General features: G+C 45.1%; 1 protein-coding gene across 8 annotated transcripts in view; it reads left to right on the top strand.

Annotated features, from left to right (window-relative positions):
* Positions 1 to 8,630: 8,630 nt before the first annotated feature.
* ABCC5 (ATP binding cassette subfamily C member 5) overlaps positions 8,631 to 21,942 on the top strand; it is a 254,811-nt gene continuing 241,499 nt past the window's right edge. For all 8 annotated transcript variants that reach the window (XR_011199339.1, XR_011199340.1, XM_069212924.1 and 5 more), the window contains exons 1-2: positions 8,631 to 8,711; positions 13,733 to 13,914. Coding sequence is in view for 6 of the 8 variants with exons in the window: in XM_069212924.1 (XP_069069025.1) it covers positions 13,786 to 13,914 (129 nt within the window). In the remaining 2 variants the exon portion in view is untranslated. The remainder of the gene's footprint in view (positions 8,712 to 13,732; positions 13,915 to 21,942) is intronic.

Raw genomic sequence — 21,942 nt, 5'->3', positions numbered from 1 at the left:
ACCGCTGCAGTATCACTTCACTCTTTTTAATCCTGACCCAGGAACGCAAAGATATAACTTTGTATGCCTGCTCTGGAGTTAGTTTCAATCGCCGCTATCAGGTTTTTTTCATATACTGCATGCTCTGCTAACCTCACCACCCTTTAGTTTTCCAAGGAGCTTCTACCATCTTTTCAAAACATCTGAAAAGCTCCTCCTTGTTAGGGAGGGAGCTGTAGCCCGCACCATGAGCTGCTGTGATGGTGCGTGGAGATTCCCAATGATGAAGCATGCCTCCTCTGGTGAGTGAAGGATTTGTACAGCTAGGTTTCTCATTTCATTCTAGACCTGGGTGTTTCTTAATGTGAAATATATATTAGTTGGGAGTGAACACTAGCAGGTCTCTAAATCGCCCTTGGCCCTCCTTTTGTGTTTACCCACAATGGGCATGTGTGCCTGCTTACAAATCTCTCTGGCACCATAGCACTACAGAAGGGGCTGCATATGCTTGTGTGGCCCCTCGAGTATAACAAACTGCATCTACACTAAATATGTACCAATGTGATTTCAGGGGTGTGTTCTTCATTTGTATTGGTGTGTGGCTGCATGCAAATGAGGAAACACTTGCCTCTGTACTAGGTTATGGATGTGGGTGAAAAGGAAATGGAGTTATCAGGAGGCGTACTAATTGTGCGCTACCACTTTGTTACGCACAGTCAGAGTCCCCTGTGGACCCCCTCCAATATGTGGAACGTAGACATCATGTTGCAGGTAGGTGCAGTACCTGAAACCTCTCACATGAAGAAGAGTCCTGTTTCGCTTTCAAAGACAGGCTAGGTTGCCACCTGAAATGTGAAATATAGGCCAGGTGCTACAACCAGCCGGGGCCCCTTCCAGAAATGCATTACCTCCAGGAAAGGTGCAAGATCATGACTGCCCTGGGCGCAGCATATTAACTGTAGCAGAGTGCACTGACCAGGCATGCACCCGATGCACTGAGTTAAACTGCAATGTGATGCAGACCCGTGCAGTGTGCACTACACATAATATAGCGCCAGGACCTGTTAAAGGATAGAATGGAAATTGATTTGGAGACTAATTATGGTGTAAGGAACTGCCTATTTTTCCAAACAAAGGGAATGTGAGAACAGTTTCTAACTTCCCTCCCCAGCGTGTCATTCAATTTAAAAGGTACTAGTTTCTCATGGGCTCAGGTAGAGTTTTTAATTAACCTTCCATAAAAACTACAGCACAGTCTCCAGAAAGGAGAGTCATCCAGTTCAATGCCCCAATGTTCCCTCTTGTTTGTTGCAGGTGTTTGCTCCACCACCAGGTCTTTCTCAACAGGACCTCTTCCTCCACTTCGGCGTTCCCATTCTCTTTGCTGGAGTCCAAAATGCAGAGTGACAGTAACTTTTATTTCTATCCCCTCTCCTCTGCCTGTATCTGTCCTGTACTGGGTCTGCTTTCTGTTTCTAATCCGTATTCTCTGTTTTGTTTTCCAGGGTCCCACAGATCTACCAAGCATTTGCCAAGTCGGCAACGGCAAGTGCGTTCTCTCCACTGAAAGGTGAAAATCTATTCTAATGCACATCGATCCAAAGCGAATAAATTTGGCCGAAGTCAAGGATGGTTCTGTGGCTAACAGATTACCATTTGGCGACTCTCTTATAAAAGACTAGGATAAATTTGTCACAACTTCACCTGAATACCTTCACAAGGCCTAATCTTCTTTGAGAAAAGTATTCCAGATGGGCCTTTTTGCCAGGGCTGGGCATTATCGAGGCCGATCACCCAGCCACGCCCAATTCCAAGATATCCATAAAGGCTACGTGACTGAGACCAAATTCTTCTAGCAGGACATAAACTGAGATTCCTTCTTCCCCAGAGCCAGATACAGCAGAGCAGGCAACCACAACAGTGCCTACAATGGATCTCAGGTTTCTCTCACTGACGAGGCTGATTTCTCCTTCAGAAGTGTCTTTGGAGGGGTCGAATATCTTTATTCCTTCACAACTGAGCTCAGCGTACCAAAGATGGCTGGATTCTCTGCACGGTGCAAGGGTACCAAATAGAGTTCTATGAGATCCCTATTAGTGAGTTCCTCCATGCTCTTTTTTCCTCCTTCTAGATCAAGCAATTAGAGACAAGAAATTTGAGATCGCCTAAAGAGAGGAACCATTACTCTGTTTTGCTTTCACTAATGATGAGCTGACAAAAATCTCTGGAATGTACTTCTCAGTTCAAAGAAGTCATATATTATTATTTCACCACGAGGTTCCTAAAAGGAGATTAGCATGTTGAAAGCACACATTTAAAAATAGTCACAGCAATGAAAGGAAAACATACCAAAATGATTCTCCACTTCAATGTACACAGCAAATATATGTATTTATATTATATTATACTGCAAAGCAAATAATGAAGTAAAACTTCATCATCACCCTTCCAAGCTCTTCATCTTTCTCATGCCAGTAAGACGATGACCCCGTTCAACTGAGAAAGAGATCTCCACCCTCAGGGGACAGATATGAGGCATCCGATGTGTAGAATCCTGATTGAGGCCACTCACTCCCTCTCACTGTCGAACTGGGTCTTTTTATATCTTAAAGAACTAAAAGGAGCTTTCTGGAAACCCCCCCTCATTTTATAATTCAAACATGCTGGCTAGTTTAGGTCTGCTTTGAAAATAACACGTTGGGGTTTGGCCACAATCCCAAAGTGTCAAATCAAAACAAGGCTGTTTCCTGCCGTCTGAGTACATCCTTATCAACCAAAGCCCTTGGTGAGACAAAGCACGAAAACAAGCACAGTTTACAATGTGGAAAAGTATGAACAGATTTAATATGGCAGTGTCTAATGCTATGATAAAGTCAATAGGCAGCTAAACTGAATACAAAATGTGGTCTGCAACTGGTGAACACTAGACAGCTAATCCAGGTGCAAAGTGGGGCAACACATAGGTGGTCATTCCAACCCTGGCGGTCCATGACCGCCGGGTTGGAGGACCGCGGGAGCACCGCCGACAGGCCGGCGGTGCTCCAATGGGCATTCCGACCGCGGCGGTAAAGCCGCGGTCGGACCGGCAACACTGGCGGTCTCCCGCCAGTGTACCGCCGCCCATTGGAATCCTCCAAGGCGGCGCAGCTAGCTGCGCCGCCGAGGGGATTCCGACCCCCCCTACCGCCATCCAGTTCCCGGCGGTCCGCCCGCCGGGAACCGGATTGCAGTAGGGGGGGTCGCGGGGCCCCTGCAGTGCCCATGCCACTGGCATGGGCACTGCAGGGGCCCCCGTAAGAGGGCCCCTAAATGTATTTCACTGTCTGCGCAGCGACGGGTGCAACTGCACCCGTCGCACAGCTTCCACTCCGCCGGCTCGATTCCGAGCCGGCTTCATCGTGGAAGCCTCTTTCCCGCTGGGCTGGCGGGTGGCCTGAAGGCGGCCGCCCGCCAGCCCAGCGGGAATGTCAGAATTACCGCCGCGGTCTTTCGACCGCGGAACAGTAACCTGACGGCGGGACTTTGGCGGGCGGCCTCCGCCGCCCGCCAAGGTCAGAATGAGGGCCATAGTGGTCAAAGACACATATTTCACTGCATACTCACACTCACCATCATCCAAAGGGATTCCTCAATACACTATTTCTGGTCTCCAAACAGGGATGGGTGGGGGGTCACAGATTGGTTCTGAACCTCAGGGAATTCAATAGCTGACTAACAGATAGAAGGTATCTATCTTCTCAGGGACTTATTCAGAGAAGGTGACTTGATGGTCTGCTTGGACTTGAAGGATGCCTACCTGACGGTGCCAATGTATTCCTCTCACCAGTATTTCCTCCAATTTCAAAGGTGGAACCATTGGTTTGAGTATTCTGTTCTTCAGATTGGGCTGGCATCTGCTCCTTGGTGCTTCATCAAGTTGATGAAACCCATTGTAGAGTTTCGGAGGGCTCGAGGGGTTCACCTCATTAATTATCTGGACAATCTTCTCCTGGCCAAGAGAGGGACCTCCTACATTCGAACCTAAACTGGAATATATATTTCTTCTTCAACAATGGGGTTTCCCTCTGAATGTGAAGAAATCTATGTTAACCCCATCACATTCAGTGGATGTTACTGGGTATCCAAATAGATGAAATGACAGAGCAATTATTGCTGCTGACACAGAAAGTCTGCGATGTCAAACAAGAGTTTAGGACCCTTTTTTCAGTCTTTTTGAGACAAATAGTGGGTCTCCTGGCCTCCTCGATCCATGACATTGTCCCTGTTCGACTTCACTACTGCGCCATTCAATGACTAAAAATTAATAATCTCCAGAAGGGTTTGTCCTACTCAAGCCTGGTTCTCCTGACTCAAGAGACCAGGGAAGAGGTGGTATAGTGGTTGCATCACTAGGAGGCATGGTATGGCAGGGGTATTTTTAGATTCCAGCCAGACATCATCACTTAATCAGATGCGAGCAGATAGGGCTGGGGAGACCCTTGTGGTTCACATGGGGAGGCCATTGGTTGGGGGGAACTTCGCCAGCACAGAAATTGCCTGGAACTATTGGCCAGTTCCTTTGCCATGACAGTTCTGTCCTCTCAGAAATTCTCTTGCTGAAGGACAATGTGTTGGTTGTCCTTGATGTCAACAAGCTAGGGGGCACCAGGTCCCACATGTTGTTGGAAATTGCCAAGGACTTTTGTCATTTTTGCCTTCAGCTGAAGATTTTGGTAATTACAGACTATCTTCCTGGTCGCTCCAATGTGATTGCCGATTGGAACTCCATGATCATGAGGGATGCCAACCATTGGAGGCTTTATCCACCTCTTTTTCACTAGCTTCAACATCTGTAGAACCCTTGTCACTTGATCTCTTTGCGCCTTGGCACAGCTGTGTGCTTCCTCATTTTTAGCGTTGAGCGCAAAGCGCTCTGTCCCTCCAGTAAGCTCTCTAAGGGTTTGTAACCACGCCCACCGCAGGCCCATGAGTTTGGCTGGTTTGTGGGCTTGCCTTATAAAATTGTCTTGCTTTCATTAGTAGAAGGCAAGCATACGTCATGCCTTTTCCCGTGTTTAGCCCTCCTCAATCACACTGACCATCTACTGCTAGGGCTGCATCTTTGTCGTGTCATAAGAGTGGGTGATTAACTGGCTATAAGTAGTGCATCTTCTCCAGGTCAGCATCTCTTGACAGGAGCAACATCTGTTTTTTTTTAAGAATTTATTTGATGGCTTGATATGGAACCAACAATGGAGTTACTGTCTGCAAGTTGACATTTAGGTAATTGCCCTCGTTTAATAAATATGATGCCCATGGGTTGTTTGGTCCCCTAAAAAGCTTGAATAGAGCGGACTTTAAACTTCTAGGTTTAGCAGCAACAATTACTTAATACATTTCCCCTTACATCCTAGGTCTTCTATAGTCAATCCAAACTCAAGTCACAATAGTGATTGCATAGTGTAAGTTGGTAGATTGAAAGTACACTGCAGGTGCATGTTAGCCTTTCCATTTTCGGTCAACCATCCACCCAGGTCTTTGTAACTGAGGGCATGTCCAATTTTTAACTGACTAAGCCTCCAGAACTGTTTGGCTTTGTTCTTATATTTTCCAAACACCATAACCTCTGTCTTCTTGACATTGCGGACAAGTTATTTTCATTACAGAGGTGTAGCTGGTCAAGCGCTAGCTGCATGACAATTTTGGTGTGATCCAGAATGATTAAATCATTGCATACTATAGTATGGGTAGTGTATTTGTACCAATCCTAGGGGATACAGTTCTAGCTTTGGAATTGCATGACTAAGGTCAGCAGTGCAGAGGTTGAACAAAGTTGGAGTTAACATGCAACCATGTGTCACTCACATTTTTTTGTGGCCATGCTCCCATTGCCTAACGTAACACGAAACCAGGTGTTTGGTTAATGGGAGATAATTGCATTTAAAAGAATCTCAGAGATGCCCATTTTGCGTACTTGGTACGTGGTATGCTTTGGTCCACTGAATGCAGCAGAGTAGTCTATAAAGCAGCCATAAAGGGAAACACTTGAGGCCTCAAAGACCAGTGAACAAGAGGAGAAAAGTAATCACGTTGTCTATAGTGAGTGATTTTTACCTGAAGCCAATTTGGTAAAACTGAATTATGTTCCCTCTAAAATCTTTGCCTCTACTTCAGGTAGGAAGTGGCTGGCATACACATTTGCCTCCAGCATCTAACAGTGATATTAGTTGGTAGTTTGACATATCAGTGTTTGAACCTTTTTTGTGGATGGGACGTAATAAGGATCCATTCTAAGAACTGGGAAAAATGTTAGAGTGGAGTAAGGATATTGCCTCAAAATTCTGTGTCCATTCGTCCTGAATATGAATCCTGGAATGCCGTTGGGAGATGGTGCCCCGTTCTCTCTGATGCTTTGCCAAGCCTTGTCGAATCAACGTGTTGCTAAATGGAGCTGATCTGATGCATCCATAGATTTTGCCCATCTGGCTATTAAAAGCCATGTATAGCATGCATTCCTACTCACCCCATTTGCCTGATTTTTACCAAATTTATCAAAATGCAGGGAGTTTTCAATGTAATAAAAATGTCATTACTGCATCCCTATTAAAGAAAAGTTATACACCAACTAAAACTTTGCCAGACTTAGCAAAGTGACTATGCTAGCACTACTGCAGGCCTATCTGGGTCTCTGTGAATGTGTTTCCCCTGGTAATCTGATTGAGACAAAGGGATGGGATGGAGACACTCTTGTTAGGATTTTGTGCCAATGCTCTCCAATTTTCGGAAAAAAGCTGTGGCAAATGGCTGCTGGTAATGTTTGGGCTTTCGGCTGCAATCAACATTGTAGACCATTAAAGCCGTATAAATATTTTTTCTACAGTGGAGAATGTTCCAGAGAGGATGTTTAAGTGGTTCTATTTGTGTTTAAGTAACAGGATCAGCAAGAAGCCTTTTGCCCCCATGAATCTAGGAAACCATTTCCTACCTGTGGAGAGGCACAAGGGTCTCCACTCTTGCCAGTGGTATTTAATAATTCTATATGGGACTCTGTTCCCTCCGCCCTCCAACAGTGCTTATTAGTCAAATTGTTTTAAAAATCCCTTAAGAAGCACCTTTTTTATAAAACCCCTAAGACTTTTGCAAAGTGGCCTTTGGGTATGGACCTCCTAATAAAGTGTAATCAATCTGAGAACTTTATAAGTTGTTTTATTTGAAGCGTATTACAATGGGCGTTCATGACAAGTTCAAGACTTCGGGCACCTTTACAATGTAAAACACTCCTGCATCTATGTTTGTCTGTGTATAACAAATGTAAGAGGGTGGAATATGTAGAGAAATAGGAAATTAAACGTGCATGCCCACAACTGTGCTACTACATGGAACCCTCAGAACCCTGTAATGAGTGGATTAGACCCGCAGCATGCATACCAGCATTTTAGACCAGGCAAGTGGGAGATTTTGAAGATAACAAATGTAAGAATTGCGAAAGTGGCAGAGGAACACCCTCAGGCCATTTGGCACTTATGCAAAAATGTCACGCTTCATCAGCAGCAGGGGTACGTTATGATTTGTACACTAGAAAGACTACTACAAAGGCAAATGGCCTCATGTCACGTGTGACCACTTTACCTCGGCCTGGCTTTTTAGCAAACAGAATGCAAAACATGCTGCAGTTAAGAAAGACCACTCTTCTATTTAGTTAGAAGCAAAATGTCAAGAGACAAAGCGCCATTTAATCCGGATTCCAAATCAGGCCTGCCCGAATTTATAGTACATAGGTTTTATGTCACATAAATTCATTTAGCTGCCAAGAAGCAGTTTCCTCTCGCTGAAAGTAAGGTGGCACTCTTGACATCAGTTACCAAATTCCTAGAAGGGAAGGTATATAGTATATACGCCAATAACCCCAACTCATGCTAGATACTACCTTTTATATCAAAAAGTGGCTTTAAACCATTTTATAATTACGCCACTTGTATGCGAGAGGTTGAGGGAAATGAATGCACTCGATTATTTTTCAAAATCTTCTTTCCCGTTACTAAATGTTCGCATGGATGATGTAGCTGCTATACAGCTAATTTAGTCAATAAGATCTAACTTATAACAGCATACAGAACACTTCGAAAAAAAGCTTTATATGCGGTTTCTTGTTTCACTTTCTCCGATGACCAAGAATACTTATTGTAATGTTAAAGTATTTCTCAGAAAAAATATTGATTTCTGTGAGACTTTTCTCTCACTAGATCAAGGTTTCCGTTCTCCTTCGGTTACTAGCTCATCACACCCAGCGTCAACCTCCGGGAACGATTTGGCCTCAACCCAACCGTCCCCGTTTTCCGCAGAAAAGGCTTCTTATCGCTACACAGATCACGAACATGCCTGGGCGGCCCCGGTCCCATCGCAGCCGGGCCGTCCCCGCCATCACCCTGCAATGCGCTCGGGTAGGAAGAGCGCTTAGTGCAGAACGTTCCAGACACGACGTGCTGCGGCACGAGACGGCGCGCGTGCCCCCAAAGAAGCCGGCCGGGCGCGGTGCTCTCTAGGAAGGGTGGTCTACCGAATTCCTAATCTGCCTGGAGCAGAACGGGAACGATGCATGCTCAGCACTACAACTCCCAGCGGGACCCAGGGCGGTGTTATTGCTGCGCGTGCGCACTTGACAGAAGGGGCGGGGCTAGCCGGGCTATTGAAGGCTTGTTTTGCTCTTCAGCTGATTGTTACAGGAGCGGCGGAGCTGGACAGAGGAGCAGCAGGTGACAGGGGCCGGGAGGGGACAAAACGCCCGCGAAGGCGCTACTGATAGACGCTCTGAGGGTCCCTAAGAGTATTAAAGGCTAGGTACCCACACCCCTAGGGCCGGGGAGCAAATTACACCAGCGCCGGGCAGGATGCGGGCAGTGTCAAGCCAGAGGGACGGTGATGGGGAGAGATGGTTGTCAAAATAGAGCTAGCAGCTGCAGTGTTGGGGGGGGTAGCCGAAGGTCGCTGGTCCTAGGTGCAGACATGGGTGATGGAGAGGGGCAAGCCGCAGGGTGGGGTGGGGGGGGGGGGGGGGGGGGGGGGGGGGGGGGGTGGGTGATGAAGGCAGCCCCAGGGCTGGGTGCAGATAAAAGCCTGGGGTGGGGGCAGGTATACGGAGCGCCGGTGGTGGTGAGTGTGTGAGACACAGGTAGGCCGTTGAAGGGGTCGGTAGAGCCGGGGTGGGGGATGGGCGGGGGGGCAGGCGAGTCCTTGCAGATTCAAGGCGGGGGGAGGCATGCAGTCACCTCGGCAGATGCGGGGTGAAACTAGCAGATAGGGCTACTCTCGTGAAATGCACCCACAAATGTCATTTATCTGCAGCAGAATAGTGATGTCTATATTTGCTTCCTGACTTCCATTGGAATGAGGGATGCTTTAGGATGGAAACAAGTACCAAACAGTCGAGAAATGCCATTTGGGCTGGATGCTTGGATCTCTGTCTGTAGGCAGGGTTGCCATATTTAGAACAAGATACTGATTTGGAGCAAGATATTGCTCTAAAGGCAATGAAAGCACAGCCCAGGGAAAGGCAAGGAGGGGGTGAATGACGTCCGGTTCCTGTGCTGCGGGAGCTGGGTACAGGCTGGCAGGAAAGATAACATACTGACAGCCACTGAGCTGGAGGATGGCACGGACAGATCGATCGCAGAGAAGGATAGAACCGGAGGATGCAGGGCACCCCCAGGACAGAGAGAAAAATGAAGTCACTGGTTGGGCTGCGGTGTCGCTGCTTGTAGGCAGCCAGGAGGGGCTCAGGATGCCAGCGACTGCGTTTGATGCGGAGTGCTGCCAGCCAACGGCTTATGTAACGGGGAACAGGGTGTGGGGATGGTGCCGGCAACCCGAGGTTCTGAGGTGGAAGGCTGGAGATGAGCATGCCACAGAAAGCACAGGGGCTGCTCTGGGGCACGTAAGGCATCGTAGGGGTTTGTGAATTTGAAGTATAAAGTCATCACTCCGAATACAGATACCGACTGTACTGGAGAAGAATTGGGACAGCTAGGTTCCCAACGACCGGGAAAGAGGGCTGGGGGCACGCATGTTCGAGGGGGGTGTGGGGTATTTCTCAGGAAGTTCACAGGTCCAGTGAAACTGTCTGTCCCCACTGGGGATGATGAACTTACTCTGTCCTAAAGCGTGCATGTTGCTTCAGGCCCACGTAGTAACCCGCAATCCCAATGTCCCTTGACCTTAAAGCCCTAAATCAGAGTGGGGGCAGTGGTGCTGGCCTCTCCCTGTTGTAGAGGATACCAGTGACTGGACAAATTACACTCAGTCACATGAAGGGACACTACAAGGCAGGGACGAACCCGCTTGGTGCCTGGATGGGCGCACTTCCCAATGCCGGGAGTGTTGACTGGTGATACGTGAATCTGTTCCTCTCTCAGGAATGGGGTGAGGCCTGTCTGGGCAGAAATGCTTTGCCGCCTCGCAAGGTCAGGCGACAGGACCAACTGCCATTTGAAAAGTGAGGCAAAACCAGTTTGCATGGCTGAAGCAAAACGTCATTGCTGACTTGCAGGTGGTGCAAAAGCCAACCTGTCGGTCGCAAGGCGTAGTGCAAAGGGTGTCTGGATGGAGCACAGCAAAATTGCCCTGCCCTGCAAATGGTGAGGTCCACACTGTGTGCTGGCAGTGAAAACAGGCCTCATCGTTCTGAATAAAACAGCTGGCATCGAGTTGAGGGGAGGTTAGAAAGCCCACTGGCTTGAGGAAAACAAGTAGAAAGCATCATGTCACTTCTTTGTGGCACAGAAGGCCTTGGGTCTTGTGGGTGGGGAAAACAACATCCTACTGCAGGAGAAGCCAAACATACGTCTATATGTCCAGGTGGGAAGATCTGGTGTGAGTACTTCAAGATTTGATGGTGGGCTAAGACAAGCGGTGGGCTGATGGGGCGTTCTGGGCTGCTTGGCCACGTTCTGCCAGCCAGAGACAGGAAATGCATCTACCACCCCCGTCAGTTTTGGGAAGTGCAATGCGATAGACTAGTGGAACATGGGCATGTCTATTTCTTTGAGCCGACGTTTTTGACCTGTCAATAAATAGCAGTCTTTTATGGTCTGTGCGTGTCCTGCAAACTAGTGAGTGGAGGAGATGTATTTTAGACATTTACCTTTTGTGTTTTTGAATCTGAGCATGGGGTGGGGCAGGAAAGCAGGGGAGGTTCGAAGCAGCACAATCTCTCCTTAACCAAATTCATATTTATTTTACGTTCTGTTTCCGGCTGTGATCTCTCCTATCGCCTAATTAATGTCTGTATAACGCTGGAGTCGCAGCCCTTTCGGCTTATTAGGGAGTTTTATCCTGTGACTAATCTTTTCTGGTTCACTAGAAACGAGTCCACAGAAGAGATGCGTCACTGAGTGCAGTGGCTGTTTCAAGACCAGGCATCTCCCCCCTATAGTCGTCGCAGAACCCCGTAACCTCTGAGGGAGGATCGCTGCCGTTCCCATAAACGGGTTACTGTAACTTGTTCCCAACAGGTCACCAGTAGAGGCCTTTCTATTGGAAAAGGAGGCTGGGTGGGTGCCCAGCGTGGGGTTGGTACATTAGAATATAGCCAAATGCCCGGCTTGAAATACAACTCAAAGGAGTTCTTTAAAACCTGGCTGTACTGTTATTCTATGTAGGTTGGCGTGGGTAATCCTAAATTACATTTCTGTGACTGTGCATTGAACACCCACCTGTTTGCAGTCAGGAAAATTGCAGACGTTTTTGCTGCACTGGGCTTGCAGCCCTGGGAGAATGACGCTTCGACGTCTGCTTGTAATATAAATTGTTCCTTTCGATTTTTTTTTTTTAATATTGTAATTGGGCAGTTCAGTCCGAATGTTGGAGCCAAGGCGCCCGCCGGGCGCTGCTTGGCCCTAATAGGATGCGCAGAGCCTCTGGCAAGAATTCCTTGATTCAAAGCCACTGCAGCCGGTTCCTTTCTCTTCTTTGTGGCATGATTTTAAAGATTTTTTTTGAAGAAAGTTCTTTTATTAACGCTCCAGACAAATCTTACATTACAAAGGCCTCTTTTTCCTTAGACAATTTATAAACAAACCATTCACGATATCCAAAAAATTTGCTCTGGGGCAAAACAGGAATCTTCCATGATTCCTTCGACCATCACCATGCTCGCCCACTATCGTGACACAAATAAATGAAAGTCTGTGCTCTTTCCAGACTCCCAGCCACTGGCCTCGTTGGTTATATAAATCAGGAGGAGCCCAGATAAGGATGCCCACGCGTTAATGTGATTAGTTCTAAGACCCCGAATCAGTCCACATAAATCCTGGGGGCTTGAAACATAATCTGACCGTGGCCAAGGTGACTCGGTCTCTCTGGGTTTCCTTCCAAGGCGTTGGCTGGGAAATCGGTTCAGTCAGTGTTGATTTTTCGTTTTCTTTGGTCCCCGGTGGGGCACTTCGGTGTCCTACGAAAATCACAGAGCCTCAGACACAGAGAACAATATTTTTGTTCTATGTGAATATAACCTCTTGATCTTTTCCTTGGAAGAGACATAAATGGTTGTATGTGCTGAGTTGGCAAATTTTCAGGATATTTTTTAGCTTATTAAAAGATACAGGAAGCTTTGGACCCTCATTCATTAATTAAGTATGAAAGCAACATTTTGTGCGTTATTTGTTCCAAGAATAGCTCGAGGGGTGAGAAACTGAATGTCCATCATATTCCTAGTTTTCGTTTTTTTTTTTTTTTTTTTTTTAAATATACGCGCCTTCCTTTTTCACTGTTTGTAGATTATAGCAATGGTTTTTTGAGCCTGAGGCATGGAGGCTTTTACAAATAAAGCATCTGAGAGTTGAGCAGTAGTTCATATAAATAAACGTAGGCAATTTGTGAAGATCTCCTTTGCAAGTATACCGATCTGCCTACTGTCTCTTTTTTTTAATTGACTGTAGAACAATTATGTATATTTTATTCTTAAAGTAGCAAGGCAGTGAACCTGTTCGGTAGGCCTCTCCTAGTTATTTTTTAAAGGACATAAAGCTGTTAAGCAAGGATTTGCAGTTTGAGTCCCAATCTCTGCTTCTGCATTTTATTTCTCTCAGTCTGATGGTGTTTTTTTATTTATTAAATGCAGACTAGTGCAATGAATTAATAATAACGGGCCACTTGCCTTCACCGTCATAACAACAAGATCACATTTGATGCAGAACAGCTTGTTCTGCCATTATTTGCCTTTGCAGCTGCCAGACAAAGAATGCCTTTTATTTTTTTGTAAAGCGACTGCACTACTCACACATCATCATAGCACGTTTTGCAGCATTTTTTTGTGGGCACTGTGTGCGTTTCAGTGAATTGTGGGGTTCTTGCCAGCGGAGAATGTTTAAGCAATGTCCTTAATGAGAAGTTACCCAGTGCCCCCTGGGAAAATTAACCTTTTCTCTTTGATTTCTGTCTATTCTAATTCTCTGTCTATTCTAATTCTCTGCCTACCTATATGTCTGACTCTGTTTATCTATCCTTTGCCTTAAAGATGTTTGTGTCCCGGGTGAGACCTATTTTATCTGTTTTTGTATGACCCTGTTACATTTTAACATATAATTAAGTAATGTTTGAAATCGTGCGGGATTGTGTTATCAGGAAATGGGTAATAATATAAAAAATGTGTTCCGTACAGCAGCCCCCAAAATATGTCTTGCCCCCGTGGTCCTCGAAATCGTTTAAGATGCCACTGCCGGCCAGTTGATTGTTGCTAGACCCACATGACGTGTCCTATTTCCTCCTCTTTTCCCCCCAGAAACTCTCAGGTGTCCTAAAGCACTACACTCCCGAGACTGATGCGAGCGGAAGATGAAAGATCTAGATTTAGGAAAGGAGTACGTCATCCCCAGCCCAGGATATAGAAATGTGAGAGATACGAGCCCTTCGGAGCAGCATTGCCAGCAGGAAGGACTGAAATACCAGCAAGCTAAACATCAGGTATGTGCGCCTGGGTGGAACGGAAAGGTGTCTGCAGATCAGGGTTTTCATCTTTAGTTTAGGCACAGTGTCCTTTTCTCTAACATTTCCTCCACACCTCTTCAATCTTTATCTCCCTCCTCTTTTTACCTCCACTAATTTTTCCTCCCTATGATGTTATATTTCTCTTGTTTCCCAATTTACAGCTGCCTCGTGTTTCTTTCCTCTTTTTTTTTTATCCTTCATTTTCCTGTTTCCGGCTGCCGCACTGTTTCTCATATTGAATTCTATTTCTGCCCTTAGGTTTGCCTTCGACCTTAAAGCAGGCCCTAGTTTCTGTTCTCCGTTAACGGTTTCCTTCTCTCATTGTCCTCACCCTCTCATTGCAAGACGTTTTCTTGACCTTATGATCACTTCTCTCACTCGACCCTTCTGCCTCCTTCTCGCCTCTTTCCCTTGCCTTCTCTCTGCTGCCCTTGACTCTCTCTCGTCCCTTCTTCTCCCAGTAGTGCCTCCCTGCCTTGAGCCTCCCTGTACCCAGGAATTAACGAGCACTGTCTGAGCTATCAAGTGACCCGCATTTGTGGCCATCCACCCTTTACTCACAGGCATAATAATAAAAAAAAGCCCAATTTTTCCTAAACTTGGAGTTACACTTGTTATTAATAATCGAGGAGACTCACCTTTTGATATGTTAGTTAATACCCAATTCTACCAGGACATACTGTAAAGTTTCTTGTTTTTTTGTAAATGTTACGATCATTTTAACATGAACTACTACAGTGTTCAGGGCAGCACAGTTTGAAGAGCACGTCCAGCCCGAGCATCACAATCTTCATACAATCAACATGGTACATGTCTGCCCCACACCTGTAAGGTTTCTTTAAGCCCAGGCTAAATCATTGCTAGTGCAACACTAAGTACACTTCACTATATAAAACTCAGAACTATTCGCTTTGTCTGTGCTTGTTTATCTTTAAATAGTTCGACCTAGTTTTTTGAAAATTACGTCATCTCTTTGCTACTTCCTTATTTCTCATCCTCTCACGTCTGCTGGTCATGTACCGGTGTCTCCTTCCAGGTTACCTCTGGGTCAGCGTTTTCCCCGCATAAATGATGAATCTTAACTTAGGTTCAGAAGGTGCACAGTGAAGATCTGAAAGTATCTTTGTTACGGCTAAGTAACCAAGGTGCAGAGGGTCAAAGTGTCAGACAGCGTCAAGTGTCTCAGCCGACACCTGAACTCAGCACTCCAAGTACTGAGTCTTTGAGCATCACCAGTTTTCTGCATAATGATCACCAAGTCAGACAGTTGAAGGAATACTCCCCTTCAAAGATCAGTAGTTAGAATAGTTATATGGCAGCTGGTCCAAAGAAGTAACCAGCAGCAACATAGTGGTTCCATTGCAGCATGATGCTTCGAAATAGGGTAAGGCCCACTTCGAAAACCTAGTGCTGCATCTTTTCAACCACATAAATATGAATTTACCAGACCAGCCTCTTCTCCACTATCTGCAGCTTAATTTGCAGAATCCAACAGAAAATGTTCTGTCTCAAACATATCAAATGATGTTAAAATTACATTTCTGATGGTACACTACAACGCTTCACTTTACAGGTCACTCTGCGAAAAGTAGCCGGACGCCTTATAGCTGTTGATCGCAGTATTTGTCCATTTAAAAGATGTGACGCCTTTCCTCGGACACTGCACGCATCTCCAGTTAACGGAATAAGGAGAGGACTTTTGCGTATAGCTGGAAATAAAAACTTCAAAAACTTAGAAGTAACTCGAACACAGTGGAAGGAATAATTCATTCTTTGCCATGCAAATGTTTAATTCAACTATTCTCGCAAATCCATGTTTATTTTGCAGACACTACTCTTAAAGCAGCAATTATCTCAAGAGTGCAATAAGATTTTATAAGAATCCCAAATATGTTACATCTATTCACGGCATAGTGAATTTGTGCCCAAAGTGTCCTAATTAGTGACTTACATAATGCATACGAATAACCTGTATTGTCCTGCATAGCCGTTTCTTTTCGGAAAGAGGTGCTTCAAGGCACTAGACATTGTCAGTGCAGGGTAAACCGAAGACATGTTTTGGATAATAACTAGAACGCACCAGTTAACTGAGAGATATATTTTTTACCTTATGTAGACGTAGAGCTTTCTTTGGGTTAAGAGACTGTATATGTTTTACTCAATTACTTTTGGGGAAGAAAATACATTGTTGATAAAACTGTGTGCCAACTTTGATGCAAGAGGACATTTTTAATCACTGTTGAATACAATTTTCTATAGGATCAGCTGAACGTGTATATATATTTCTTTTAAGAAAACTGCATTTTTTGTAGTTCTGAGGTCTCTTTTGCCTCGGTGTGTATTGTATTAAAATGTCAAAATACGTGAATAATCATACCAAAGTAAATGTCCCTTAATTAGCTTTTAATTGCATAATTGCCTTTCCTTGCATAATTTGTTTCCTCGGTAGCACATAGTTGTAGCTGGCTTGTGTATGCGAATCCAGCATTCTGTGTGTTAATTCAGACACTACACACCTTCTGCTTTATCGTGTACGCAGATGTATCTCACCTGAATCGAAGCAGGTACTGCTGTACAACAGCTGTCAGTGCCCTCTGCTACACACCGCCCAGCGGCCATTATTTGCTGCATCACTCTCTTGTTCTGTTGTGTGATTTGGCTACCACTGATGATAAGAAGCTTAAGGTGACTGATATGTGAATGGTTTCTGGGGTGCCCCCTACTACATGTTGGACGAGTTTCCACTTTGCTTTGAACAATCTAGCCTCGATAAATGACCTTTTTAACTTCTAGAATTTCGTACAGATCATAAAAGCAACCTTTCTCGGTTTCTAGGTGCTGCACATAACTGGTGTTTTTATCCAGTTGAACTTAATCAGGTTATTGATATTGGGAACCCAAGGCTGAATAGACACCGATGTGATTTAAACATGTGGCCTTAAATTACTTTTCCCCTATCCTGCTTATTACAAAGGTGGAATCCTAGTTCTTGTTCAGCCCTGTGATCCGGCCCACCTATGACCCATTTGTAAGTAGTGCCAAAGTCTTTTACCACTCACGCATAGCGTAGTGACGAAGGGCATGACCTACTAACAAGTGCTTTTGCTAATGCTTGTTTGCACTAGAGAGCCATGGTCCAGCATTCGTCTGGAGCAGATGGAATGCCTCCAGGATTTGCGGCTTTACTTTGTAGTTTTTATCTTTTGTCACCAGCAATAACCTTCACCGCGGTCGCAGCACTTTGTAACACGCGGTCTGAGATAGGCTCATTCAGACTTTATTCGGTGCACGTGGCACGCCTGATTTTATTAAATCGTGAAACTTTCCAAGCCTGTTGAGTTAGCATGGTTGTAAGGCACATATGAATCAGTAGAAAAGAGTATTCTCCAGAATGTTTCTTTGATCTTTCTTATTATTCATTCGGTTTTGCAATGCTTCTGAACACTCAGTTCTCCCAGCCAACACACATGGTCTTCCGCAACAGACCTTTCCAAAGTCATAGAGGTGACCTACATATAACAGAATGTTAAGCGGCAACGTTGTCTAACACCACGTGGAGGCACTGTTGTTTATCCTCTCCAGGGGCGGCTCCCCCGCAAGCCCCTCGCACTGTATCAAAGTGTGCTCATGGTCGTTACACTGAACACAATTCCACACTCTGCACAGTCCAGGTGCTATATCTGGAGAATTAAAGTGAGATTGGCCTTCAAAGCAAAGTAGTTAGACTTGCACAAGGTTTTCTTAAATGTGGACCCAACTCTAAAGGACCCCCGCAAGCTTTACAATGATTATACAGGCAAAAAAAAAAAGCAAAATGTGACCGGAGTTCGGTGCAGCCTAAGTGAATAGAAAATAGGAACTGTATAAGTAAGCCTCAAAGGGGTTTGGGTCGTGAGGCAATGGGGAGTAGGCCTGTTATTGTATCTAGTGGTAGCCGCTTTAGATGAATCGGAGAAGCTTAGGTACAGTAAGGTCCTTGATGCTTTCGGTGCCGAAATACGTGGCGACCCATAGGAACATTTAGGTTCCTTAGTTTTGCAAAGGGGATCAGAAGCACCAGATTTGTCGTATTTTAGATGCCAAGCCATCATCCACACCCTTCTGTCTTCCTGGTATGCTCTTCCCAAGGTGCAAGGGGCGTTAAAGGGTGGCTGGGTAATCCTGCCCATCTGTATTGTACACTCCTTGGCTATGATCTTGCGCCAACCCAAATTTTAGATATTTATTTTTGTCCCCTCTACATTTATGGGCCAGAGAACAAAGCTGATTAGAAACACAGGTTAACTTGGAGACTTAATAACCTATGTTATTAGTTGTAATTTAACTTATGTGATATAAATGCAAGAGACTCGTGCGCAGTAATGATAATCATTGATTCAGAGTCTGTTTCTAATAACTCAGTTATGGTGTGGGTTGGTTCAAGTGTCCATGGCTGGCTTTTTGTCTGACTTTCTGTTGCTGATCCACACGTTTTAGACACAGTTTATAAAGGAGTTGATGAAACCCACAGCAGCAATTCTGAGCTGCTAGCTTTTGATTATCTATTTAGATATTAAGTATGAGAGCTTTTTCAGTTTTATTTTTTTAATTCTCGAGTTTTTTTTTTATCTGTAAGCTCTGTACACGACGCAGGACAATGCGAAGACCTTTTCAATGTCTACATGTTTGTTCTTGCTGCGTTGTACATCCTGTTGAATCCTACCTCCGGCTGCCTGTCTAAAATCTGTTCTCGCTCATTTCGGCGGATATTATGCCTCACTTTTCAGTGTTATTTTTGGAAACTGCTCCCCACTTTCTAACGAGATATATCTTTCGGAAATATCCTTACAGAAATGTCACTTAGAAGAAACTAAGTCATTTGTGTTTTGAACGCTGACATATCTCAGTAAATGATTGGGGCTAAATGGCATGACAGCTGGTGTGAATACTGGAGAAGCAACAGCAGTTTAGCCACACAAACACCAATAGTTCTGAAACTAGGAAGACAGGAGGGGAGTCTTCACATCTTTGTTCTTTCTGGCTTGAAGTTGCTTGAGTAGTTTAAGGGAACACGTGATGGCACTTCTGTGAGTGCTTACGGAAGAAAGATTAGGGCATATCGGAGTCATCCACACTTTTGCTGGTGGCTGCATTCCTGTACTAGAGATACTTGATTGTCACTTGGGTATCACCTATGGACATCTGTTACATTACAGCTTTCCTTTGTGCGTTTGCAGCAGCATTGCTGTAGTTGACAATGGCTGAATAGAAGATGTGATCTTATTTATATAGAGCATAAAGGTGTCTATTTGTACATTGTACTTAATGCTGTGGTAAAGTGTTACGATACTAGGAGCTCAAGTGTATTAGGCTTTCTAGCCTTGGCAAGGGTAGAAAGTCTGACCGGGCCTTCTGTAGTGTTCAGAAAGGGGGTGTCACAGTATGCAACGCAATGGGAAATATTGGGACGTTATCTGGGTTCCAGAAAATGGCATAAACAGAAACCGATTTGATCAGGAAAGGGAGCGGGCAGAATATGTCACCCTAGCCTCTTTTGAATCTGTAACATACTCCAAAGTGGGTAAGCTACCTCTGATCAAGCCCTCGCCAGGTTGGGCCTTTGCACGCTATCTTGGGTATCATGGACACAGGGCAGGTTCTACTTTCTGGTCACAAGGTGTTTCAGGTCTTGTTTCTCGTGGGTAGGATCTTTCACGATCCACAAAGCTCCTGACAAGGCATGATGGTCATCATTAGCCAACAGCCACTGAGTGCCTCGAGAAAGGGGAAAAACCACCAATGAGAGAACAGTACTATTCTTCTGCACGGGACTATGAGATATAACTGCTTTTGCCAGTACCCCAAGCTCCCCCGCACCAGGTGTATCCTTTCAAGGTAGAATACTCTTCTGCCTGATTAAGCAGTGTAGAGGAGGATGTTCTTAGTCTCTATGGTGCTTTGATCCAATGTACCATCTCCCTGCCTACCGATATATACCCTTCACTGTTTGCGCCAGCTGCATAGGAAATAAATAAGAATTGAAAATTATTTATGTAGCCCTGGCAAAAAGACGAAACGGTGAGAAAGCTTTCAAAGTACCGGTCCATCCTAACGCGCATGCTAAAGCCTGGTAGAAGGTGTATGTGTTGTAAAACAGTGGGGACTATAGAAATCAGCCTGAAAGGTTTGTAGTGCCAGGGAGACTGGACGGCAGGAGTAATGCCAGGTAGTTATTTGGGGTGGGGGAACAACGACAAGAAGACAGTCCAGTGGAGAGACCATTCATCAAGTACTGCTTGCATTTATTAGTATTTGACGTAATGCAGACCTTCTCCAAGAAACGCAGAGCACTTACACCAGGCATTTTTGTTGCAGCAGGTGCATCTCTAAGGTGAGAGTCCATACATCGACCAGTATAATGTACTCGACCCAGTTGAGGCTGAATTACTGAATCCGGGGTCAGAATATGTAAATGGGACAATGAAACATGTAATTTTTGCAGTATACAATGTTGTTAGAATTTACACATTTTATACTGCACTAATTATGACACAAGCAGATAAAGGATTTTGCCTAGAGTTGCATGGTTTTTGAATAAGTGAAGAAGCGGGGAACACAGGCCAGGTTTCTGGGTTTCAAGGGTAATGTTTTAAACTCTACACCGACTTTTTCAGGTCTGGCTTGATTGGAGAGTGGGTCACATATACATACACACATTTTGTGGAGAAATATTACGAAAGTGAGAATATGATCAAGAAAATTTCAAATTCTGGAAGAAAACATCACTGCATAAGACTGTTTTCTTCGACAGAAAGGTTCTCCTGGAACTCCCACGGCGAGATGCGATTGTTGTCATGAATCCTTAAAAGAAATGTTGATGAACGCATAGAACTGTCTCCAAGCAGTGCAGACAACAGTAGGCCAAACTAAACAACTGTAGGAAACTGGGCAGCATTAGTACTAGATACATAGTGGTAGAGTTAGAGACCTGTGAGTAAACTTCTTATCTGCTGTTTTACTCTCTACCTATATAAATGTAGTACCTAAAATACCTAAACTTCATCCTGTGGCGTGGCAGGATGTGGGCTTTGTAAAACGATGTTTGAGTTTCTGCAGCATCGGCATACTTTGTGACTGTGTGAAAAATTGCAGGCAGTAGGGAAATCCCTTAAAGAGTTCATAAGAATAAGATTTGCTTATATCCAATATCTTGTACGTATCGTGTTTGCCTGTTTATTGAATTCAGAGACTGACATTTTTCAGACCAAATATCCTGCAGTGTGAGCATTGCGTGATCTACCACTCTGAAGTTGAGCAAGCCTGTCATAATGGAGATCAGACAAATCAGCAGTTTGATATTAAGATGTCTTGGCTGGGTTGGCAGCAGTGTACTCTTTTAAGCAAGAGGCAACAGTTCCAGCCTCTGCAGGACTGAGGAACAGTGATTGAAGTTTGAGTAGTTCTGCGTGGAAAGGAAGCCAGCAGCTGGCAACAAAGCCTCAACGTGGTACATGGCTTTTAAGTTAAAATGACATCCCAACCAGAATTGACCGCACACAAGTGTGGGTGCATTAAAGCACAGACACATGCCACAGCGGGCAAGCACAGAGAAATGGTGGAGGGTTGCATGGGTAGTGACTGCTGAGAGCAGATGACTGGCATAGTGGAGAGGTGGCACATCTTGGTAAGAGCAGTAAGTGGGACCTTGCTCCCAGTCCAAGAAGGCGGGTAAACTTGAGGGGGAAGCAGCGGTAAATTACCCCCGAAGTCACACAGCACAAGGTAAACACCTGTAACTTCAGGACACTACAAACCAAAGAGGGCAATGCTTTGGGCTCCAAATAGTAGATTTCAAAACACGCTCTGGAAAATATGAGGTGGAGCCATTTGGTGACTCTGCACAGCCTGACAGGAAAAATGTTATGACGGAAAAGAGAACCAGAAAGCACTCCTCTTGAATCAAGAGCACATTACCGTGACATCTGATGGGTGCAGTACACAGTCACCAAACAGAGGGGTGTTACC

Source organism: Pleurodeles waltl, chromosome 11 (genome assembly GCF_031143425.1).
Source record: "Pleurodeles waltl isolate 20211129_DDA chromosome 11, aPleWal1.hap1.20221129, whole genome shotgun sequence".
NCBI lineage: Eukaryota > Metazoa > Chordata > Amphibia > Caudata > Salamandridae > Pleurodeles > Pleurodeles waltl.
Note: the sequence above shows the minus strand (reverse complement) of the source record. Positions and strands in the feature narration are given on the sequence as shown.